We start from the raw sequence: 25,885 nt of genomic DNA on the forward strand, positions 1-25,885 counted from the left end.
AAGGTAAGTAGGTAGGTAGATAGATAAGGTAGGTAGGTAGGTAGGTAGGTAGGTAGGTAGGTAGATAGATAGATAGATAGATAGATAGATAGATAGATAGATAGATAGATAGATAGATAGATAGATAGATAGATAGATAGATAGATAAGGTAGGTAGGTAGATAGATAAGGTAGGTAGGTAGGTAGGTAGATAAGGTAGGTAGGTAGGTAGGTAGGTAGATAGATAGATAGATAGATAGATAGATAGATAGATAGATAGATAGATAGATAGATAGATAGATAGATAGATTGATTTTCTTATCAGCTCCCCGATCCTTTTCCTGGGTGATGCTCTTCTCAAACTATAAGAAGTGATGCTCTTCTCAAAGTATAAATCCCAAGTTTCTATATACAGACACCGAGACATATTCCACTCTATTTTTATGTCAGCCAACAGATAAAACAGATTCTCTTTGTCTTGATTGTACTATGAATGGATCTTAATTTAAATCTGATCTTCCATATTTCCAAAACATGCTGTAAGTAGTACATGCTAAATGTGCTGCTGAGTCATACAATTCAGTAAATCTTTGGGTAAGCAGATTTGAGTTATGACACAGACCCTTTGCAGCCACCCACAGTTCATTGCGGGGTTTAGAACGCCCTTAAAAATCTGTTTCCAATTGTATGGAAAACCTTTGAAATTTGGCATGGCTTATTAAAACTTTTTAAAAAAAGTCAGTCTCCTATTTGGTCTGCAGCTGCAGCTGCTTTTCAAACTGCTTTGGGAGAGTTAGTGACCAACATTCAGAACAGCAAGCAGCAGTAGGACTTTTTAAGACAACAAGAAGCATGAAGGTCTGTAAAACAAAAAGAGAACTTGAGTATGGGAATCTGGGCAATTTAAACGATGTCTGGTGCTCCGCTTGATGCGTAAGCATGCTCAAGCAAGGCAAGAAAAGTTGAAAGCAAACTTCAAGATAGCTGTAGTTGGCAGGACTTAACTAAAATTGTTGCAGAAATGCTGTAAGCACAGGAGGAAGGGAATGAACGATGTGAAAATTTGGGCTCATTTCTTTCCTGCAGGTTCAGCTGAAAATCCTAATTGGAGTGATCTCCTGCCTTTTGCTCTCCTTGTTAGTTCTGTGCATTGTGTTAATTCCCGCAAAAGGTATGTTAACTTTGGAGGGGAGGGATGGGGTGAGGAGAGAAATATTTCCTTCATTTTGCATCATTGGAAGTATTTGCAGAGGCTCTGGGGTGGGGGGGAATGGAATTTATGATGTGTGCACGATAACCTATCTTACCAACACCCTAATTTGGACAGCATTTGTGCACACACAACTTCATTTTCTCCCCTTTAAACTGAAGCTACTGTATTTAGTGATATTTGTGCAGACATTTGTAACTCTGCAAAATTGTAACTCTGATAAAATTTAGAAATACTGGACAGACATATCTGTATCCAAGTAAAAGAGAAATGTTTGGAGCGATCAATGCATGATCTTTTCAAATGATATATTTACTTGCATTTACTTTGCAATGCGTGGAAGCCAAGGTCTTTCAGTCAAGATGCAAACTCTATGATAAACAACCTTGTTTCATGCATTGCTTTCGGTTGGGCACAGTTTTGTTGTTGTTGGTTAAGAAGTCGTAGTGACCCCTTGGACAACGTTCCTCCAGGCCTACCTGTCCTCTACCATCCTCTGGAGTCCATTTAAGCTCACGCCTACTGCTTCAGTGACTTCATCCAGCCACCTCATTCTCTGTCGTCCCGTCTTCTTTTGCCCTCAATCTTTCCCAGCATTAGGCTCTTCCTTCTCATTAGATGGCTAAAGTATTTGAGTTTCATCTTCAAGATCTGGCCTTCTAAAGAGCTTATATAGTTAGTCCTCAACTAACAACCACAACTGAGCCCCAAATTTCTGTTGCTAAATTGTTAAGTGAGTTTTGCCCTATTTTACCCCCTTCAACAGTTGTTAAACGTTAAGTTGGATCATTGCAGTTGTTAAGTTAGTAATGGGGTTCTCAAGTGAACATGACTGTCTCTTTGACTTTGCTTGGCAGAAGAGTGCAAAAGGTGACACTAAAACCATCGTCAATATGGACCAGTTGCCAAGCATCTGCATTTTGATCATGTGATCATGGGGATGCTGCAACGGCCATTAAGTGTGAAAAATGATCATTGGTCACTTTTTTCAGTGCCGTTGTAACTTTGAATGCTCACTAAACAAAGGATTGCAAGTTGAGAACTACCTGTAATATGCAAGTTCTAGAGTGTTAATATGGTTCACCTTTCTTATCCACCATTTTACTTCACGTACACCTCAGGTTGCCTTCCTTGTACAGATTTCAGCCAAATCATTGGGGACCTGGGATCATCCCTCTTTAAAATAAAGTTCAGTAAACAGTTCATTTCTCTCATGAAAACTTGAGAGCTGTTGTGTCTCGCCCAATCTCACCACAGCCGGGGCCTGCTTATCTGCTTCTGAACGCTGAAGAATGTCCTAGTATGCCTCCCGGCCCCAGCCCTGGCTCCATGCCCAGACAGGCTGAAGAAGAGGAAATATCTCCAGCCCCCAGCTCTGGCTCCATGCCCAGGCAAACGGAGCAACTAGACCCCTCCCCCTCCTCCACAGCATGTGAGCCTGAGGAAGGTTTATTACCAACAGCTGCCGACTGGAGTGACCCTCGCGTCAGAAGACTTGATAGGTGGAGGCAACAGAAGGAAGGGAGGGGCAGGCCTGGATAAGTGCTGAGTCATGGAGCCACACCCCATGGCCTATATAAAGGATCTGCTTTCTGGCAATCTCTGAGTCAGGCAAAGTCTAAACATATCTTGCTGAAGTCACTTCCTGGTCTCCTGCCTGCCTTGAGGACTTGGCTAGGACTTTGGCAGAGCTGCAGAGGCACACCTGATTCGGATTTCCCTGACCCGGCCGTCAGCGGAGGAGTGGGACATGACAAGAGCCTTAAAAATGGTAGATAAAACAACTTACTAAGGAAGAATATGTGTACATACACACCAATATGCCGCTGCATTTTTCATCAGCCTATTATTTAAAGTTATGCTATATTGTTATAAGCAGTATACAGTCAATAATAGGGGGGAAAACCTCTTCTGGTAGTTTTATATTTCTATATATCAGGGGTAGTCAACCTTTTTATACCTACTGCCCACTTTTTTATCTCTGTTAGTAGTAACATTTTCTAACCGCCCACCAGTTCGGGGGGACATGCACAAGCTATTCTGGGACGAGGCTCTTTTGTTTGCGATCGCACTATAATGCCATTTAGTTTCACTTTTGTAACGTGAACTAAACTTATGCGCGGGCGATACAAATAGTATATTCTCAGAAATTTAAATTGTCATGGGGAATTTTATAAAAACCTAATGAAAATGTTTTTAAATAATGCTATGAAAATTTTTTAAAAAGTCAATTAAATTAAAAAAAAGGAAAGCGCTTCAGTATCGGACAAAACCCCTACCGCCCACCATGAAAGCTGGAACGCCCACTAGTGGGCAGTAGGGACCAGGTTGATTACCACTGATATATATAATATAGAGACCTTAAACCAGGGGTGAAATCTACTTACCTTCCTTACCAGTTTGGAAGTGCTCATGCCTGCATGTCACGTGCATGTGCAGACCTTCTGCTCATGCGCAAAACTTTCTGAGCATGTGCACAAGATAAAAAACACATTACTTCCTGGTTAAAACCAGGAAGTAATGACACCCGGGCAGGTGACGGAGCTTCGCTCCATCATCGCTACTGGATCGCCAAACTACCGGCCACGATCGCTACCGGATTGCACAATCTGATCCGATCAGGGAGCATTTCACCCCTGCCTTAAACCTCCTCAGCTACCCTGGTGTCTGTTTGAGCGAAATTAATGTTGTCTAAGAAGAAGCATTAAGCACTACTTTGAACAGTTCTATCAGACTCTGCTTAATCTTTTCTCATGGCCAAGAAGAGGCTCCATGGGTTAAACCCTTAAGTGATGATTCTGGAATCTGGGACCTTTGGCAGGCATGCAAAGCCTATCAACCAACTCACTTCATATTTTATTGCTGAAACTGAGCTAAGAAGTATTTACTAAGTGTTAACAATTGTGTATGCGGTCTCTTTCTGTTAATTGCACACAGTTGTAAAATACTAATATTTCAATCCTGTAGTGGCTAAAACTAAAAATGACTGAATCTCATCAGGGGTTTTAGGACTTGAAACTTTTTTTGTCCCATTGTTTAATCCTGGAACTCATGATATGAGAAGACAAAGGTAACATCTGAGCATGTTAAAAATACATTTTTTTACAGCCTCCTCTTTCATTTATACAAAAGGTGGAGAACAAGGAAATAGAATAGAGGACCAAGAGGTTTTGATTTAGCTTCTTCCTTTAGTTGTGCTGGGCCAATTATTCCCACTGACATAGTGGCAGGAAATTCAGGAGTTTGTCATTTCCGCTCATCTGCGGAGCACCAATTCGGGGAAGGCTGTTCTAATTGAAGTTTACAAAAACATATGCCAGTTTGAAGTTTTTCTTAGCCAAGCTGATCTTTTTTTGACAAATAAAACTGAGTGACAGTAAACAGATCTAGTTTGAAGACTCAGGCATGATCCACAGTACTATGGTAGATACTAGAAGTTGCTGCCTAAATCACCACAATTTCTTCGCTGTGTTACAATACAGTTTATTTTCAATATACAACATATTGTAAACATGCAATTTACGTGACACCTGTCTGACATAAGAGCTAGCTAAATGGATACCAGAAATATACTGTTCACCTTTTGACTACGATGGACTTACCGTATATACTCGAATATAAGCCGATCCGAGTATAAGCCGAGGTCCCCAATTTTACCCCAAAAAACTGGGGTAAACTGGGGACTCGAGTATAAGCCGAGGGTGGGAAATGAGGCAGCTACCGGTCGGGGAAACCCTCCCTCCCTCAGCCGAGAAGGCTGGCGGCTCCCCCGCCCCGCCCTCTCACTGCACCGGCAGGGCTTCCCCGCGCTAATGCAAAAGCCCGCCAAGTTTGCGCCATCCGGTATAATGTGAAAAAAAGAAGAAGAAAACTGAGATAAGTCAGATATACTCGAGTATAAGCCGAGGGGATGTTTTTCAGCACAAAAAACGTGCTGAAAAACTTGGCTTATACTCGAGTATATACGGTAGGTTACAGCAAAATGAAATAATGTCAAATAATGAGCACAAACCTTACTTGAATAGATATTTCATAAAACTGCTGAAGACTGCATAGACAAGTCATACAACTTTGATTAAAGGTTAATACAAAACATGCAATTAACAAAAGATGTTTTATGTTTAAAGATGTTATACGAACATATAATTAATGAGGGAATTTCTTTGTATGGAACATGTACAGCAAATGAAGAACTGATAACAATTCCATAATTTTATGCAATGGAATTGTCTTTTTTTAAAAAAACCAAATGTACTATATAAGCTTTTAATTCTAATTTTTTAAAGTCACTGGACTTCTAATGGGGGAAGTAGCTTTTTAAAAACCTTCATCTTCTACATTTCCTGCCAGCTCAGTATTTGAACATAGAACATAGAATAACAGAGGTGGAAGGGACCTTGGAGGTCTTTTAGTCAAACCCCTGCTCAAGACCCTACACCACTTCAGACAAATGGTTGTCCAATCTCTTTTTAAAAACCTCCAGTGTTGGAGCACTCACAACTTCTGAAGGCAAGCCATTCCACTGGTTAATTGGATATGTCTAGTGTAGTAAAATGAAAGATTAAGTTAGGAAATTCCTCCTTAGTTCTAAGTTTCTTCTCTCCTTGATTAGTTTCCCTATATCCTTTCTTGTCTTGTCTTCTGGTGCTTTGGAAAATAGGTTGATCCCCTCTTCTTTGTGGCAGCCCTTCAAATATTGAAACACTACTATCATGTCTCCCCTGGGCCTTCTTTTCACTAGACTTGAGATACCCAATTCCTGCAACTGTTCTTCATATGTTTTAGTTTCCAGACCCATAATCATCTTTGTTGCTCTTCTCAACATCTTTTTTTATATTGTGGTAAACAAAACTGGATATAGTATTCCAAGTGTGGTTTTCCAAAAGCTTTGTAAAGCAGTACTAATACTTCATATGATCTTGATTCTGTCCCTCTATTAATGTAGCCTAAAATTGCATTGGCTTTTTTGGCTGCTATAGCATGCTGTCGGCTCATAATTAAATGATTGTCCACTAGGACTCAGAGATCTCTCTCACAGTTACTACTGTTGATCTATTTTATACCTGTATATTTGTTTTTTCTTGCCTAAATGTAAAACCTTATTTTTCTCTAAATTGAATTTCATTTTGTTAGATAGGGCCCAGTTTTCAAGTCTGTTGAGATCCATCTATACCTTAAGCCTATCTTCTGGAGTGTTGGCTATTTCTACCAGTTTAGTGTCACCTGTAAGTTTGATGAGTTCCCCTTCTATTCCTTCATCTAGAACATTTAGTAAAATACTGAAGGGTATTGGACCTAAAATGGAAAGTTGAGGTACCCCACGGCTTATGCTTAGTGGTGGGATTCAAATAATTCAATAACCGGTTCTGTGCCCTAATGATTTCTTCCAATGACCAATTTGCCAAACTGCTCAGAAGGTTAACAACCGGTTCTCCCGAAGTGGTGCAAACTGGCTGAATCCCACCACTGCTTATGCCCCTCCATGTGGATGTAGTTACATTAAGGACTACATGTTGAGTATGGTTTATCAGCCAATTACAAATCCATCTGGTGTCGGTGCTCTCTGTCCCACATTTTTCTAGCTTACCACAAAGTAGATTGTGGTCTACTTTGTCAAATGCTTTACAGAAATTCAAATATGCTATGCCCACAGCATGTCACTGGTCCACTAATTTAGTCACTTTGTCAAAGAATGAAATAAGATTTGTTTGATGATCTGTTTTTAGTTATAACTTTGCTTGCTTCTAGGTGTTTGCATATTTGTTGATTGATTATATTTTCCAGGATCTTTCCAGGTATTATTGCCAGGCTGATTGCTGTGTAGTTTTCTGGGTCTGTTCCCCTCCCCACTTTTTTTTTTTTTTTGAAGATGGGGACCACATCAGCACTCTTCTAGTCCTCAGGTAGCTTCCCGGTGTTCCAAGAACTTTGAAAGATATGGTTCAATGGGTCCAAAATCACGTCTGCCAGTTCCTTTGGAACTCTGGGATGTAATCTGTCAGGACCGCTGATCTGATTCCATCTAGAGAAGATAGGCGTTCTCTTACTTTTTTCTTGCTTATTTTAATTTGCATTCTTAGTCTTTCTTTTACAGTTCTGTTTTTGGTAAGTTGAGTTGTGTTTTCTTTTTGGGTGAAGACAGATGCAAAAAATGAATTACTGTATTTTTCGCACTATAAGATGCACTTTCCAACCCAAAAAAGTGGATAGAATGTCTTTGCGTCTTATATCGCGAATATTGCAGCAGGGGAGAGAGGGTTGGTTCACCACTGCTGCCTGTCACCGCAGCTGTCACCTGTCACTGCTGCCACCGTTCGCTGCTGGCAGGGAACACTGGAGCCTTCAGCGGTTGAATCGGCCTCCCAGAATACCGCCAGTCAGCTGTTCTAGGCAGCAGCAAATGGCAGCAGTGGCAAACAGCAGCAGCAGCAATTGGCGGTGGCGATCCCTGCTGCCTAGAACAGCTGATCGACGGTATTCCAGGAGGCTGATCCAACTGCCAATCAGCTGCTCAACAGTGAAGGCTCCAGCATTCCCTGCTGGCTGCAGCAGCTCAGCTTAGTTGATCGGTGGTGGGCGCAACGGAGCGGAGTCGTGATGAGCCATCTGTATATATTATTCTGTATATTTTTATGTTTTTATCTGGCTGTAAACCGCCCTGAGTCCCTAGGGAGATAGGGCGGTATAAAAGTACGAACAAATAAATAAATAAATAAATAAATGTGCTGGTGCTGTGATAACGTGCTGAAGCTGACCAGACTGTTTGCTGCAAGGACACTAGCCAGATGAATACTGGATGGATGCTGGGAGGCAGGGGCAGATTTTTTTTTCTTGTTTTCCTCCTCTAAAGTTAATGTGCATCTTATAGTCCAGTGCATTTTATAGTGCAAAAAATACAGTAAACTCTTCTGCTTTCTCTCTAGTGACTATTATTTCCTTGGCATTTTCTCCCATTAGTGGACCAATTATTTCCTTGACTTTTTTCTTGTGTTTTGTGTAATGAAAGAATTTTTTAAAAAAATTATTTTTGACATTTGTTCCAAGTCTTAATTCATTCTGAGCCTTAGTTTTCCTGGCTTCATCTTTGCAGGTTCAGGCTATTTGTTGGTATTCTGCCTTAGTTATGTGTCCCTCTTTCCATTTTTTGTGAGTATCTGTTATCTCGTTCAATTTGTCAGGGAGCTCTTTGTGTAACAATGCTGGTTTCTGATTTCTTGTTTTTCTTTTCAGTGGTATTCAGGTGGATGGAGCTTTTATAATCATATTTTTCAGAGTGTCCCAACCTTTTTCAGTTGTTTTCCCCTTTAAGATTTCATCCATGGGATCTTTCCCAAGCTCTCCCTGAGTTTATTAAAATCAGCTCTTTTAAAGTTTAAGACACTGATTATGTTCTATGTGTCTTATATTGACAAGCATCAATATAATGCTTGTGTCTGCATTATATTGAATTCTAATATGACATGATAACTCTCCCCAAAGTTCCTGCAATTTCAATCCCCTCCTACACTTCTTCTCTGTTAGTCCAGTATAGCTGTCCCTCTAGTTCTCTCCTCTTACCTTTTGGATGACAAAGTTGTCAGCTAGGTTGGTCAGGAACTTGTTCAATTTCCCACTTGATGCAGAGTTTGTCTCCCAGTTGATGTCAGGGTAGTTAAAGTCGCCCATTACTACTGTGGTGTGTTTCCTTCATACATTTGTTAACTGTTTAGCAAAATGTTCATTTATTTTTTCTGCTTGGTTGGGTGGCCCGTAGTATACACCAATGAAAATCTCATTCTTTCCCCCTTTTATGTTGATCCATAAGCATTTTAGGAGGCTTTCATCCTTGGTTTTGTGCATCTCTGTAGAAAGGAAGTGATCCCTTACATATAATGCAACTCCACCTCCTCTTCTGTTAGATCTATTGGTTTTGAATAGTTTGTATCCTTCTATCAGTACATTCCAGTCATGGGTTTCATCCCACCAAGTTTCCGTAATGGCAATTATATCATACCTGCCCTCGTGCAGTTGTACTTCAAATTCACCATGTTTGTTCCCTAAACTTTGAGTGTTAGTGTATAGGCATCTGAATTGTTTATGGCTGACCTTGGGTATGTTTTCCTATATCTCCTACTTTGCATCTGAATTTTTTGTCCTTCCCTTCACTCCCTATCTCCTGGTTTGATTGGTTGTGTAGGGTTTTTTGGCTTGGAATTAGATTCTAATATTCCTAAAGATTGGTCACCAGCCCCCCTCAATTTTAGTCGAAAGCCCTTCTGATAAGTTGAGCCAGTCATTTTCTGAATATATTCTTCCCAGTTCTTATAAGGTGCAGCCCATCTGTTCTGATATGATAGTGTACCTATATTCCCTGTTGTGTTTATTTGTCTTGACAGTTTTCTTCTGCATTAGTGCTGGTGAGGAGTTGTGTCAACAGTGGAAGTGACATGTTTATTCTATAGTAACTAATAGTTATTTATTTCAGGAGGAAGAATCCAAAGCATTACCATTTACAAAACATAGATATGCTTCACACACCTGTTAAAATAAAGATGTTTTCGTATTGCAAAGGGCAACAGTCATCAAACCAGAAAGGTGTGAAGGAGCTAATAGTTAAAAATGATTGTAGAGAGTAAAGAGGCTATAGAAGTTTAGATCTATAGTAAATGGAATTATGGATACCTTCTTCTCTTCGGCTAATCTTATGTTATGTTTAAGAAGAAGCCCTAATTTAATTCCAAAAGAGAATAATATACATTCAGCCAGGGGTAGTATTCACTTACCTTTGCTACCAGTTTGCAAATGTGAGCATGCGTGCTTGCGCAGAGCCTTCCGCGCATGCACAGAGTGTCAAAAATGGAACGTGATGACGTCTGGGCGGGTGGGCAGAGCCTCCTGAGGCCGCCACTACCAGTTCGCCCGAACTGGATAGAACTGGTTGAATACCACCACTGTATTCAGTGTAAAAAAATAATAATAAAACAAGCACCAGTAACAAGTGCATCCAGAGTGTGGGGTCACAAAGTCAAGATGCTGGCCACAGCCACACAATAAAAGTCTACCCTTTTCACAATCATCACACACATGCAATGCATGTTAAAAGGGGAGGGGCAGAGTTTTGATTGTGTAATCATGGTTGCCATCTTGGCTTTTTAAAAAAAACCTTATCCCTCTTGGAATATCCTGATTTATAATAGCCCTTGGCAGTTTCAATTGCTTGTGATCTATAAAGGCAGGATATTAATCAAGGATCTAAAATGAGCTTTGCCACGCCACAACTTTTTAGATTTGTAACATATGGCAGTACAAATTCAAGTGGAATTTGCCCATGTTCAATACCTCTTACATTTGAATTGTACTTTTTCAGGAAGAAATGAGATCAGGAGAAGACAGCTCCACAAAACTTGGGGTGGGGAGGGGAAACCAGCTGTTCATTCCATTTTGCCTCTGATCAGAGGGAGTGTCAGTGCACAGCCATGAGCTAACATATGGTTTCCTTGCATTACAAGAAGAAGCTACAGATTCTTCTTTCTTCACTGCATCTTGGGTAGACTTAAAGAACCTCTGGTTGAGGTGGGTTCCTGCCTCTAAGGCTGCTTAGCATGAATGGAACTTCTTCAAGAGGTGATGGTGCTTGCTAACTCGATAGCACTGGTAATTTGTTTTCCATATCTCTCCTAAGGTGTGCTGATACACTGCATATCCTCCTTATATGGTAAGGGAGATGCAGGTAGCAGTATGTTGGCTTGCAGTATAGTCTTTTGATCGAGAAGAAGCATAAAACAGCTTGTCAATACCAATATATTCAAAGTGACTGGTAATGTACTTCCCATTAAACGAAGAAAGCTATGTAGGGCACCTAGGACTGGTAATAAAAAGTATTATGTGAAAACTTTAAATCACAATGTCATGATAGGTGCCTGGAGGATAGAGCCAATGGACTCAACTGGTGTTGACCATGGCATATGGAGAATTGTTTCAGAATGGAAGTACACTAAATAGCATGAATTAAACAAATGGAAAACCATAGCAATAGCACTTGGACTTAAATACAATTTCATAGTGCTTTACAGTCCTCTCTAAGCAGTTTACAGAGTCAACATATTGTCCCCCAACAATCTGGGTCTTCATTTTACTGACCTCAGAAGGATGGAAAGCTGAGTCAACCTTGAGCTGGTCAGGATTGAACTTTTGGCAGTGAGCAGTGGGTTAACCTGCAATACTGCATTCTAACTACTGTGCCACCATTCCAAAGAAACATATATTTGTAATGTATCTGCAAAATTAAAGAGAAAAGGAAGGCTGTGCAGATCTAAACTAGGGTTTTTGATCCTCTGGAGTGTAGTTGATGAGTGCATGTGAGGAAGTGAAGATACAGGTTTCATTATGAAAGAAAAAGCTCAAATATATGTCAGAATATATGAATGGTTGAGAGTTGTTGAGAGTGGATATGAAAGGATGAATCCATAGGTTGGCAGTAATTGCATGTTATGCTCCAGGAATGAAAGAATCAAAGATGAATTCTGGGAGAAATTGTGCAGTGTTCAAAATCAACATAGTCCATAGATGAAACATTGCTAAATGATATGAAATATCAATGGGAGTAAGAATACAGGGAACAGAAAATGTATTGAATCATTTAGGAACCCAAGAATAAATGTAAATGGCAACTCTTTGGTGAGTATCTGTTCAGAAAAAAAAAGATTGTTTTGAATATTGATATAAGTATCAGTTAATTCAAAGAAATGACTATAACTTTAAAAGATTTCTGCTTTGGATGTATATTATGAAAATTTGAGAAATTCAGTGAAAGATACCAGAATGGTGACTCATACTGAATGTAGATATTTTTGGAGTGAATTTTATAGGAAATTGACATGGGAGGAAACAAAATAAATTGGAGTAAAACCAATGTTTGAAATAGGCCCAGTGAGTTCATTAGCACTCCTGAATATAACTTCAATTTAGTACTGCTAGGCTGAAGACGTATCTTGGGTGCCAGTTTTTCATTTTGTCCTTTAGACTCATAACATCACAGGTTGCACCTGAGTCCAGCTGGCAGGGTTGAATTATGTTGTTAAACCTGAGATTTACAAACCATGTTTTGCCCTTGCAGTGTATTGCACCAATACATTCTTTCCTATAAACCGCATCAGTGATAAACATGGACGCATCCTCCTGAGATGCATTCTCCAAGTCTGACGTTTGCTCAATTGTATGCAGCTTCCTCCCTTTCCTTTTCTGTGTGTGACACACTCCTGCAAAGTGATTTAGCCTCGCACAAGCTCTGCAAGTTTTCCCATATGGAGGACACTGCTCTGTCTCTTATATATGCACGCTGCCGCAATACTTGCATGCTACTTGATTGTTTACAGATGAACTATAAAATTGCCTCTTAGGCTGGTACTTGTATTGATAATTCATCCTACTTGGCTGTTGTTTAGAGACTGTATTAACATAATCCTTACCCTGCTCTAGGACTCTCAGCCATTTGTCAGTAAGTTCTATAGTCCGACACATCTCAATTGATGCTTGTAGGCTTAAATTATGCTCCCTCAAAAGACAGCGATGTGTGCTTTCACTAGTAACACCCAAAACTATTTTGTCCGGAATGAGCTCATCACTTAAGGGGCCATAGTCACAACTGGCTGCTTTTTCCTTTAAACATGTGACACAGCTATCTATCATTTTACCTTCTTGCTTGCAGCTGCCAAATATGTATCTTTCAAAAATAACATTTTTGAGAGGTCTGACATAAGTCTCTAAAGCGTCTAGAGTAACTCTGGTATCTCTTTCTTGCTCCACAGAAAGGGTTAAATTGTGACTGTAGATGTGGAGGCATTCACTGCCCATCAATCTCCTTAATGTGGCAGCTTGAACTGCTGCTGACTTATCATCCAAACCTGTAGCTAAGGCATAATCTTTGAACTCTGCCCTGAACTTATTCCAATTGCTGCCACAGTCTCCACTCACCCTCATAGCCTCAGGCAGAGGTATACTGTTAGCAGCTGCCATGTTTCCACTGCTTAGCTTTCGGGAGTATGCTTCAAATGTATCAGGAAGACGTGGATTCAGACTTCTGACACCATGTTTCAAGTAGTTTTAATCATAGAAAGACCCACAACAAGCCATGATTACTGGTATATATCTACATATGACAGGGACCAGAAATACCTCACAGGAGTAGCTGAAGGCAGCTCCTTGAAAGTCAGGGAATACATCTCAAACTAATCCTGCCAAGACTGCAGCCATAACCATTGTAACAGAAAGTTAGTTTACGGTTTGTTTCAAGAACTGAATCCTTTTCAAAAGAAGCAAAATTAGCTATGCATAATAATGTACCACCTTTTTATATAGAAGTGAGAATCAGATTTGCTAGGAGAAACATAAAAGTAAGTTAAAGGCCATGAAAATGGGAAATTGAAGAAGGGTGTGTGTAAAATAAGAAAAAGCAGTGTCAAGAATAAATTGGTGATGCATGAACGAATATGAATAAATTCAGTAGTGCTTGGAACAAAAGGAATAAGTTGAGGCTTGGTCATATATATTTTTGTTTAAATACATTTGAAGTGATTGGTCCTATTTGATTGGTTGTCACATTGGTTTTTATTTGAGTACATTTGTTTTATAACATTTGTTTTGTTTGGGTACATTTGATCATTGTTCATATTTGGTTTTTTTTAATTTGATCAATTTATAAAACAAATACACGAAAGAAGAAAGAAAGGATTGAGAGGAAGAGGAGAACAGAAAGTGATGGTTTAGAGTTGATGAGGTCTTAAAAAATAGAAAGGTGAGAAGTTTAAAAAAACAAACAACAATGTGTGAAACCTTGTATGGAGATGAGGGAAATCACTGAGAGTCTGCAAGGAGAGAAAAGTCTGGAAAAATGCAAATTATGAAATGTATTGGTGTAAACTAGTTTAAACTATGTTTCTTGTGCTTTTTCTTATACCATGCCTTTAATTTCTTTGGCTGGATATTTCTCCTACTGTTCTCCAAGTTCTGCATAATATTGCTTAGTGAAAAGGAATAGCATGATGGATGTGTCAGTGTGTACGTGTCCAGTTGCACCATCCATATACGGTACTGTTGCATCAAATTGTACACAGTCCCTTCATGTTTTGTCTTCCGAACCACTGAGTTTTGTGCCTGTGTGTGAACATGATGAATTCCCTAAGCTATCTGAATCATCTGTCACATGAGGGGCAAGAAATAGAAATTTCCACAAATAAGCATAAAACAGGAATTTATGCAGGTCACTAAATTATTCAGAGCTTAAGGATAATAACACGTATTAGCAAATGACCCTGTGATTATAAAAGAAAGACTGACTCACATGACCATTGAAAGAGAATGTGAGTCTAATTTATGACCATTTTCCTTCCAGAGCTCCTAGTGAAATGGCTGATGTATCAAATTATGTGATTTATTGCAGGGAATTGTAAGAATTTCAGAGTCTGTTCCCTAGAATCTATTTCTTAATAGACAGTTTCTTAGTGTTCTTGGTGGATTACTGCTTTGTGTATTTAGTCTGGTTAATTTCAAGTTAAACAGGCCTCTTTCTGAAACTAGGTTAGAGGGTCGCTGTCCAATGTTTTTCCTCCACTCCCACCCCCAACCCGCACGAGAGTTTGCTTCTTTCTGAAAATGACTCATAGTTTTTGCCAAAAAATGAAAATGAGAAATCGTAGAGCATAGCTATATGCCATCATTGTATCAGTTAAATACAACAATGTATACCGTACAATTTTGATTGAGTAAACCAAGGGCAATCATGACAAAACTACAAAAATTGCAAGTGCTGGATTTCTGGTTATTCAACTGTACTGTCCGTTAATGACTTTCCTCATTCTTCTTATAGATATATTTTCCCCATGGATTTTGGGACTGGGCTACTTTTTCCATCTTCCATCCTTAGCCTATCTATCATTTCAGCCACCATCGGATGATGGGTATCCATGTGCAGAACTATAGACTAATATCTTGCCATCCCGGACAATGATCAGCTCCCGGCGACTGTTATCCCCTAGCGGAGTATTATTTGCACGATTCGCCTTTGCTATTCGGTACAGGAGCTCTTGCGCCTGCGAGGTGCCCCCGCCTCGCAGGAATGGCCTGCTTACCAAGGCCCGGCCTCAATGACGGATCTTGGGATCCACAGAGGTGGCATGCGAAGAGGAAGAGCCTTTGGGGGTTTTTAGATAGGGCATTTTTAAGGGGTGGGAGGGGTAGGGCGGGTGTTGGGGGAAACCCGCCGGGTGGGGTATCAGTTCCTGCGCATGCTCATGGCGGTGAGTTAATAGGTCCAAGGTTATGGGGGGAGTTCAGGTCCCATTGGTAGAGGGTGGTGCTATTTGCACGGTTTGGGGGAGGGGCAGATTTGGCGGAAGCGGGGGCTCGGATCATGTTACGGGGGCGCGCGTTCGATGCTTGCAGGCGATCGCGCGCCCCGAGCCTCCAGACTTCCCCCGTTCCCCGGATAGTCAAGACCCTCAGAGCCTGGGCCTTCGGCTGATGCTGTGTAATGCACGGTCCGTGGCCAATAAGGCCCCCCTAATTCACGATCTTATTCAGGGGGGTGCCGCGGACTTTATAGGCATTACGGAGACCTGGTTGGGCGCAGAAGGGGGCGTGCCCCTGGTACAGATGTGCCCACCAGGTTTCCGTGCATTCCATCAGCCGAGAGCCCAGGGCAGGGGTGGGGGGGTGGCGGTTGTGATTAGGGAGAGTCTGGAGCCGAGGGAGACCACTGTGCCTCAGATTGTCGGGTGTGAATCCCTCCTTGTGAAGTGGGGCCATAGATGTCAGATGGGCTTGCTGGTCGCGTACCTGGCTCCTTGCTACGTGACAGCTGCCTTGCCCGAGCTCCTGGAGGTGCTTGCTGGGTGGCAGTTGAGACCCCAGACTTTTAGTCATGGGGATTTTAACTTGCCATCTGCCGGCTCGCCATCGACAGCAGCTCGGGAGTTCACGGCTTCCATGACGGCCTTGGACCTGACTCAAGTAGTTGATGGCCCCACCCACACGGGGTGGTACACTGATCTGATTTTTGTCTCTGGTCAGTGGTTGAGAGATCTGGACTTACAGGAAATAGTCATCGAACCTTTGTCATGGTCAGATCACTCTCCTTCGCCTGGACTTTCTGACCGCCATCCAACACCGCAGGGAGACGGAGCCGATGCGTTGGTTCCGTCCCAGGCGCCTGGTGGACCCTGAGGGGTTCCGGACGGGGCTTGGGCCATTCCCTGAGGGTCTGGCTCGCGGCACGTCTGAGGAACTTGTTGCGGCCTGGGAACGGGCCGCGCGGGGCCTTAGATCGTGTCGTGCCTTTGCGGCCTCTGACCCGCGCAGGTCCCAACCGCCCTTGGTCCCCCGAGGAGCTGAGGGGGATGAACCGCCGGAGAAGACGCCTAGAGAGCATTTGGAGGTCTAGCCGTTCTGAGGCTGATCGACACTAGTGAAGTCCTATACTAGGACTTACCTAGTGGCATTGAGGAAGCGAGGCGTTGCTACGCCTCCTCCCTCATTGCGCCGGCAGATAACCGCCCAGCCGCCCTGTTCGGGTGACTCGCCCTCCTTCATCAGGGGGAGCGGGATGACCCGTTGCAGGGACGTGCTGAGGAGTTTAACGGTTATCTATACGATAAAATCGTTCAGCTGCGGGACGGGTTGGACCAAAATTGCGGTGACCCTGGTGAGGTGCCCGAGGGTGGTCTTGGTGACATTGTCTGGGATGAGTTTGACCCTGTGGCTCCCGAGGACATGGACAGGTTGTTGGGTAGGCTGAATGCCACCACGTGTTTACTGGACCCGTGCCCCTCCTGGCTGGTGCTGGCCACTCAGGAGGTGACACGAGGCTGGCTCCAGGCGATTACGACCGCTTCTTTGGTGGAGGGTGTCTTTCCGGCCGCCTTGAAAGAGGCGGTGGTGAGACCCCTCCTTAAGAAGCCTTCCCTGGACCCGGCTGTTTTAGGTAATTATCGTCCGGTCTCCAAACCCTCATGCGAAGGTTGTAGAGAGTATGGTGGCATATCAGTTTCCCCTACACCTGGATGAAACCGTCTATCTAGACCCGTTCCAGTCCGGTTTCCGGCCCGGTTACAGCACGGAGACGGCTTTGGTCGCGTTGGTGGATGATCTCTGGAGGGCCAGGGATAGGGGTTGTTCCTCTGCCCTGGTCCTATTAGACCTCTCAGCGGCTTTCGATACCATCGACCATGGTATCCTGCTGCGCCGGTTGGAGGGATTGGGAGTGGGAGGCACCGTTTATCGGTGGTTCTCCTCCTATCTCTCCGGCCGGTCGCAGTCAGTGTTGACAGGGGGGCAGAGGTCGGCTCCGAGGTGCCTCACTTGTGGGGTGCCGCAGGGGTCGATCCTCTCGCCCCTTCTGTTTAACATCTACATGAAGCCGCTGGGTGAGATCATCAGTGGTTTCGGCGTGAGGTATCAGCTGTATGCGGATGACACCCAGCTGTACCTTTCCACGCCGGACCACCCCAACGGTTATCAAGTGCTGTCCCGGTGTCTGGAGGCCGACGGGTCTGGATGGGGAGAAACAGGCTCAAGCTCAATCCTCCAAGACAGAGTGGCTGTGGATGCCGGCATCCCGGTACAGTCAGCTAAATCCGCGGCTGACCATCGGTGGCGAGTCATTGGCCCGATGGAGGGTGCGCAACTTAGCGCCCTCCTGGATGAACGGCTGTCTTTAGAAGACCATTTGACGGCCGTCTCCAGGAGAGCGTTTACCAGGTTCGCCTGGTACGTCAGTTGCGCCCCTTTCTGGACCGGGATGCCCTGTGCACGGTCACTCACGCACTCGTGACGTCTCGCCTGGATTACTGCAATGCTCTCTACATGGGGCTCCCCTTGAAGGGCATCCGGAGGCTACAGTTAGTCCAGAATGCAGCTGCGCGGATGATAGAGGGAGCCCCTCGTGGCTCCCACATAACACCCATCCTGCGCAGGCTGCACTGGCTACCTGTGGCCTCCGGTGCGCTTCAAGGTGTTGGTGACCACCTTTAAAGCGCCCATGGCATAGGGCCGGGTTATTTACGGGACCGCCTACTGCTACCGAATACCTCTCATCGACCCGTGCGCTCTCACAGGGAGGGACTCCTCAGGGTGCCGTCAGCGAGGCAATGTCGTCTGGTGGCGCCCAGGGGGAGGGCCTTCTCTGTGGGGGCTCCCACCCTCTGGAACGAACTGCCCCCGGGACTTCGTCAACTTCCGGACCTTCGGACCTTCCGCCGTGAGCTCAAAACATACTTATTTCATTGCGCAGGACTGAGTTAGGTTTTAATTAATGGGTTTTAAGTGGGGTTTTATTTTTTATATTTTTAATTATTTTAATTGTTAGGCTTTATAATAAGTTTTTTAATTGTTTTTTAGATTGTATTTATCTGTTTTTTAAATGCCTGTAAACCGCCCTGAGTCCTGTGGGAGATAGGGCGGTATATAAATTTGAACAATAAATAAATAAATAAATAAATACAGTATAGCAAATGTATTCCACAAAGAAAAACAAAAATGGAATTCCATTTGGCTTTCTAATACTCACATGTGCCAAAACAATGTCATGGTTTTCCCATAATATTTTGAACACCTGGAATCTATTGGGTGCTGATATTAACACATCTGTGAGTCTCAGAGTACCTTTGCTGATATCCACAACATGCATTTCTCCACTATTTGAAATGCATGAGCCAAAGTTTCATCTTGCTAAGTGGCATGCACATTGTAAAAATTTTATACTATTAGCTTTGAATCGTTGCCAAAAAATGCTAAAAAATGATCTTTCCCAAATGTTGGAAATGCATTTTCTAACACTGAGTATTCAACATTATTCAACTTACAGAAATAGCATTCCAGAAATAATTTAAAGCCTGCCTGACTCCAAATATCTCTGGGGGGCTTGTGCTGTAAAAATAAGAAAATGATAAAATTTAAGAAACAGATCATGGATATCCAGAACAGATATTATACATACTGTACCAAGAAGGGGCTCAGTACCATTCTGCCCCAAGGCCTGAGTGACCAGCCAACTTTCCAGAGATTTTTGAAGCTACAGTAGTGGCCAAAATTGTAGAAACCTTTTGGGAAAAGTGTATTTTCTAAATCTAGCTAATAACACCACTTTTTTGTAGTAGTAGTACCATAAAATTATATATCAATGGAAAGATAATTTAATAGAGCACTGCACACCAGAACAACTAGACACAAGAACAGTTTTTTTCCCAAACACCATCACTCTGCTAAATAAATAATTCCCTCAACACTGTCAAACTATTTACTAAGTCTGCACTACTATCAATCTTCTCATCATTCCAGTGGTGGATTTCAACTGGGGTTACCACTGGTTCGCTTCGCGCACACACTTTGAATTTCAGAACAGCTGAGGCACAGCAATCCGCTCTACCACGCCTATCAGCTGAGCTAAAAATGAACGAATATAGGCAGGTATAGCGCAAGGGTGGGCGGGAGGACCCAGCTGACTATCACAGTGAACCAGTTCGCTATCAACTCACCATCGCCACTACCGGATCACCCGAATCGGGAGAACCGGTAGCAACCCACCACTGCATCATTCCCATCACCCATCTCCTTCCACTTATGACTGTATGACTGTAACTTTGTTGCTTGTATCCTTATGATTTATATTGATATTGTTGTACCTTATGATTCTTGATTAACGTAACTTTTCTTTTATGTACACTGAGAGCATATGCACCAAAGACAAATTCCTTGTGTGTCCAATCACATTTGGCCAATAAAAAATTCTATTCTATTCTATTCTATTCTATTCTATGCTATGCTATGCTATGCTATGCTATGCTATGCTATGCTATGCTATGCTATGCTATGCTATGCTATTCTATTCCTTAATCAAGAATGTAATGCAATAACTTTTATGAAGGATTTGCAATTAGAATAGCAGTTATAAAGAAGAAAAGTGAAACCACGTATACAAAAATTATCACCATAGGAAAAAAGAGATATACAAAAATTATTCCCATGTCAGTTAATACTTAGTTGGGTAAACTTTAGCATGAATTACAGCCTTATAATGTCTTCCCATGGAGTGAACCAAGTCTTTTAGTTCTGCAGCTGTTATAACGTAAAACCAAGATTGAACAATTGCATCTATTAACTGGGTTTTATTGCTGGGTCACTTCTGAATAACAAGTTTCTTTAGTCGGCCTCATAGATTTTCAATTGGGTTAAGATCTGGGCTATTTCCAGGCCATTCCAGCAGTGGAATATGATTATTTTGAAACTCCCCCCAAAAAAGTGGTGTCATTAGCCATCAAACCTCAAAAATACACTTTTCCCAAAAGGTTTCCACAATTTTGGCCACTACTGTAAATCCAAGTGGATGTCTGGCAGAATGCTATTCTATAAGGAAGGTATAACAACAGAGGATTCATGCTTCCTAATAAAAGACATTATTTAATTGAGTCAAGTTGGAGCACATATATTCTGCCCAATCTTACTGGCCAAAACCAATCAATGATAAATGGTCCTCAAATAACCAGGCTTATTTTTCAAATGTGTTGAGGAGGGCACATCTTGCATCATTTCGATCTTACAAACTTTTTCTGTTTGATTTCTTTTGAACTACAACCTCCATGAACCTGAAATTGCCACCTATTCAAAAAACGAAAACTCTAGCATTCTAGGTGCAATTTCTCTATATTGTGTGAACTGTTGTTAATCTGTCATCTCTGTCTTGTTTCTGAAGATAAACACAAACGAGATAATCCCAGACCACTTACACTGGATGAGTATTTGGAGGGAGATTTTAATTACAAAACCTTTTCTCCATACTGGGTTTCAGGTACGTGAAATTAATTTGGAATTACGGGATAATATGGGGTAGTGATGGAACATGAAATGCTTTTTTACTATGCTGAATGTGAGGGTTATATTTTATTGTTATTTTTTTATGGAATTCAGTTGTGGTTTTTTACCCTCAGTAGTGCAAAGACAGTGCAGGGAGATGTGCATGATATCTCAAACAATTGACTAAATCAATAAGCCTATTTAAAATGTGCAGAGAATTGGAAGACTGGAGATAAGATCTGTAAGATTGGCTTCCAAGGTAATTGTAGATAAAACCGTTGCAACATATGTGTATAAAACCCAGAAGTTCTTTGTGAGAAACAGTTTATATGTGATAGGAAGATGATAGTGATGATGATCTTCCTTCCCTAGATAATCATGATTCTTGTACCAATGTATACAGCTAAGAAGTGTTACAAGTGCCCAGAACTGCTAAATATGCCATTCCCTGGAGTATTTTATTTGAAACAACAGAGTTTCTAGATTTGGTCAGAACCTAAATAATTAATCTAAAAACTAAATTCCTAATTCAGTATTTCATAATCTCTGGGGCTTTTAAAGCGATAAACAACATCATTTGCATGATTTTTTAAAATTATTTTTATTTATTTTTTTATACTAAGAAATTTTTTCCTTGCTTATTTTTATAAAACAGTTACATTATAGAAGACAAAAATAGGGATGATGTGTCAGTTTATGCCTTGTTTTACTTTTGTGAATGCATGAAGTTCATTTGTCAAATATGAGCTTTGGTTTTAAGCATTAGGAATGTATTATGGTGAACTTGCAATTTAGATGAATATTCAGTTTTTAATTTGTAAAAATCCCAATATAAAATGTATACGTTGTTTTCATGAGTATATGCATTTTTGTGTAGACTATATATACGTATATATATTTTAAAGAATTACAATGTAAAATGTTGCAGAAGAATTAATAATAATCAAATATTTGCCCTAGTAGAAAAGTGGGCTATAAATCAAAATTTAAAAGTTTAGGTATTAGAGCAAAAATGCAAAATTTACCTTCAATTGTGGGTTCAATCAATTTATTCCTCATCTTTATCAAGAACATTTGCTTATTTTTATAAAACAGTTACATTATATTTGATTTTTCTCAGCGTTGATGTCATTTTTGCCTGTTCAGAATTACAAGAGCAAGGCACCATTTTTTAACCTTTACCTTTCCTCCCTTAGCTCCTTTATTTACTTACATGAAAATTCCTTGCCTGTGGTTTTGAAGTAAGCAGTTAAATGCCTGATTGCCTGAGAAATGCAAAAAGATAGCATTTCCATGAAACTTATTGCATTTCTCTTTCCACTGAAGGAAATGAATATCTTCATCAGTCTAAAGATAATGTCATCCTTCACAATGTCGAATCAGGACAATCAACCACTATCTTGACAAATCGCACCCTTGTATGTATGGCCGCTGTTTCAAAAGTTTGAGTTTAATTTATCTAAGAGATGGTTACGTCTTGGCTACTATTTGATGCTTTAATCTTTCAGAAAGAAGTGAATGCCACAAATTATGCAATGTCCGGAGATCAGAAATTTATACTATTGGAAAGCAACTATTCTAAGGTATTCTTTTTTAAAAGTTGGGATTGGTATTCTATTACTTTTTCAGGGCATTAACAAAAATTCATTGAAGGAATTCCTTTGGAAAACAAGGCCTTACTTTATTCCTATCTTAGCCTCCATAGCAAAACAATCATTACTGCCAAGTAGGCAGTAGGAGTTTCTCATATTTTGCTTTGGATAAACAACCAGCCCTTCATCCCTGCCAGACTGGCTCTTGTGCACTGACTTCTAACCTTGAGGAGATTTTGTAAGGCCTGAGGGCTCCATGTAGATAACCTCTTAAGAAATGGGCTGAATGAAGAGGAAAATTAAACCCTTGGCTCAGTCATGAGTTTGGTAAGAAAATGAATTGATTTTACTAGAAACCCTGTCTTACTCTTTTGTCTCTTACAAGTTATGCACCCAGAGAGCAGCCATTGTAGAAATGAATGAATGAATGAATTGATGAATAGAATTTATTGGCCAAGTGTGATTGGACACACAAGGAATTTGTCTTGGTGCATATGCTCTCAGTGTACATAAAAGAAAAGATACCTTCATCAAGGTACAACATTTACAACACTTAATGATAGCCATAGGGTACAAATTTAACAGTTAATGATACAACACTTAATGATAGTCATAGGTTACAAATAAGCAATCAGGAAACAATCAATATCAGTATAAATCGTAAGGATACAAGCAACAAAGTTACAGTCATAAGTGGAAGGAGATGGGTGATGGGAACGATGAGAAGATTAATAGTAGTGCAGATTTAGTAAATAGTTTGACAGTGTTGAGGGAATTATTTGTTTAGCAGAGTGATGGCGATCTGCAAAAAACTATTCTTGTGTCTAGTTGTTCTGGTGTGCAGTGCTCTGTAGCATCGTTTTGAGGGTAGGAGTTGAAACAGTTTATGTCCAGGATGTGAGGGATCTGTAAATATTTTCACAGTCCTCGTTTTGATTCGTGCAATATACAGGTCCTCAATGGAAGGCAGGTTGGTAGCATTTTTTTTTTCTGCAGTTCTGCAGTTAAACACAATTATGTATATCACCCAGAAGGCGCACTGGCTTTGTACAAGCATTTACTTGGGATAATGAGATGAACAGCATAAAAAATTAATAAATAAAGATTTTTTTAAAATAAATAATTTCAGCTTGGCTAAAGGGCAGGAGAAAGGGCCAAAGTGCAAACATTCATGCACTCGCATGGACAAAACCTTGCTTCCGATGTTCTATTCCTACCTGATCAGTCCACATTCATGCCACATTAACAGAGAAGATAAATAAAGCAGATTTCTGATTGCACTTGGATTTGTGTTCAGGCAAATGGGAACAGAAGTCCTCTTCAGAACCTTCCTCTCAAATATCTCCAATATCTCAGGGGTTCCAATATCTCAGGGGTTGCCACAAAGAAGAGGGAGTCAAACTATTCTCCAAAGCACCTGAGGGTAGAACAAGAAGCAATGGGTGGAAACTGATCAAGGAAAGAAGCAACTTAGAACTAAGGATAAATTTCCTGACAGTTAGAACAATTAATCAGTGGAACGACTTGCCTACAGAAGTTGTGAATGCTCCAACACTGGAAATTTTTAAGAAGATGTTGGATAACCATCTGACTGAGATGGTGTAGGGTTTCCTGCCTGGGCAGGGGGTTGGACTAGAAGGCCTCCAAGGTCCCTTCCAACTCTGTTGTTATATTATATTATATTATATTATAAATAGGGCATGGTCATGGCATTGAGAGGGTTGGCACAGTGAAAATAGCGCTTATGTGCATGTGTTCACTTTTATTCTGTTAGCATTTGCATGGGTATTTGTACAGGGTCATTTAACATTAGAATGTGTACAGTATGTCAGGCATGAATGATAAGGTCCACAAAAGAAGTTCCAGTTAAATCGATTTACGGCTAATCGTGCTTATGCACAGGAGTTTTCTTAACTAACGGTTAGCACCTGCTTGGAGTTAAATGAAGGTCAATATAATTCAAGTGAAATTGGACCTGGTTTGGCTGTAGCTACATAGGGATTCTAGGCTGATCCCTCTTTTGACTCCACTCCCAGAGTCCGCCACTCCTCTTACAAGCATCTTATTACATTCCACATTTGGGAAACCTTCCAAATAGTTACAAAGCTCTATTTATCTATTTACCTATTTATCTATTTATTTATCATCTATCTATCAATCTATCTATCATCTTTCTATCTATCTATCTATCTATCTATCTATCTATCTATCTATCTATCTATCTATCATCTATCTATCTGTAGTGGGATCACCGTTCCATGATCATAATGCTGATCAATGTCTAAATCACAAAGTGAGAAATTGGTTCCTTTTCTGGAAATCGTATTTACATTAGTAAAAAGTATTTTGAAAAGCTTCTTCATGACTGAAAAATAATGATGACTTCTAAGGTAGTACCACTGTGGCTTTTATGAACATTGCTTACCTGATTGCATTGTATTTAATAAAATAGAGATAATGAGTGGAATGAAGACCTCAAGAGAAAGCATTATGTAGATTAGATAACCTGTTTTACATTTAGCAAATATAATGATTTTTCTCTCTCCATTGTTACCTTTTCAGCTTTGGAGGTATTCTTACACAGCATCCTATCACATTTATGATCTTATATTAGGGTAAGACAGATTTATTTTCCAGTTGACTAAAACATTAGTAATGTTTAAGTTTATGCAATGCTCTTTTTGAGATCTATTAAGTCATTTAAGAAAATAGATTTCAAACGGAGATGTTATCTCTAGTGATAGTCCCAAACATGTACTGGAATGCTTCATTTTGTTCTCTTTTAATTGTATTAAATTCCATTTAAACTGTTTATCAGTTATTTATAAACAGTCTTCATTGGGCTGGACCCAGAGGTGGGATTCAGCCGGTTCGAGAAAACCAGTAGCGGCAACTGCAGTAGGCCCCGCCCACCCACCTGGATGTAATGCCGTCCTATTTCACCACGTTTTGGAGGCCGTGCACATGCATGGATGGCACACGCGCAAGCAAAGAGCATGCACGGAAGGATGCCACATGCACGCATGCTCACATTTGTGAACTAGTAGGGAAAATAATTGAATTCCAACTCTGGCTGGACCTAGCACTGTTGTCAGAATTCAGAACTAATGAACCCATGGTTTAGTAAGGGCTTCTCACTAGCACTGATGATGTTACCCAGTTTGTCTGCAAGAAAACAACCAAGCTCAAGGAGGACCAAGAATCCCTGATATAAATAAATAAATTTATTTATTTATAAATGTATGGTTATCAATAGCAGTAACTGGGAAATGTCTACTGAATG

At 41.0% G+C, this 25,885-nt stretch overlaps 1 protein-coding gene across 2 annotated transcripts in view; it reads left to right on the forward strand.

Annotated features, from left to right (window-relative positions):
• The first annotated feature begins 692 nt into the window (after positions 1 to 692).
• FAP (fibroblast activation protein alpha) overlaps positions 693 to 25,885 on the forward strand; it is a 65,992-nt gene continuing 40,799 nt past the window's right edge. The window contains exons 1-6 of one of the 2 annotated variants that reach the window (XM_058191672.1): positions 693 to 837; positions 1,066 to 1,150; positions 20,910 to 21,005; positions 22,337 to 22,428; positions 22,519 to 22,593; positions 25,165 to 25,217. In XM_058191672.1, coding sequence (XP_058047655.1) covers positions 832 to 837; positions 1,066 to 1,150; positions 20,910 to 21,005; positions 22,337 to 22,428; positions 22,519 to 22,593; positions 25,165 to 25,217 — 407 coding nt within the window. In that variant the 5' untranslated portion in view covers positions 693 to 831. Of the gene's footprint in view, positions 838 to 1,065; positions 1,151 to 13,898; positions 13,962 to 20,909; positions 21,006 to 22,336; positions 22,429 to 22,518; positions 22,594 to 25,164; positions 25,218 to 25,885 lie in introns of those variants that run through there. The other variant, XM_058191681.1, reaches the window with a different exon arrangement.

Source organism: Ahaetulla prasina, chromosome 1, assembly GCF_028640845.1.
Source record: "Ahaetulla prasina isolate Xishuangbanna chromosome 1, ASM2864084v1, whole genome shotgun sequence".
Classification (NCBI taxonomy): domain Eukaryota; kingdom Metazoa; phylum Chordata; class Lepidosauria; order Squamata; family Colubridae; genus Ahaetulla; species Ahaetulla prasina.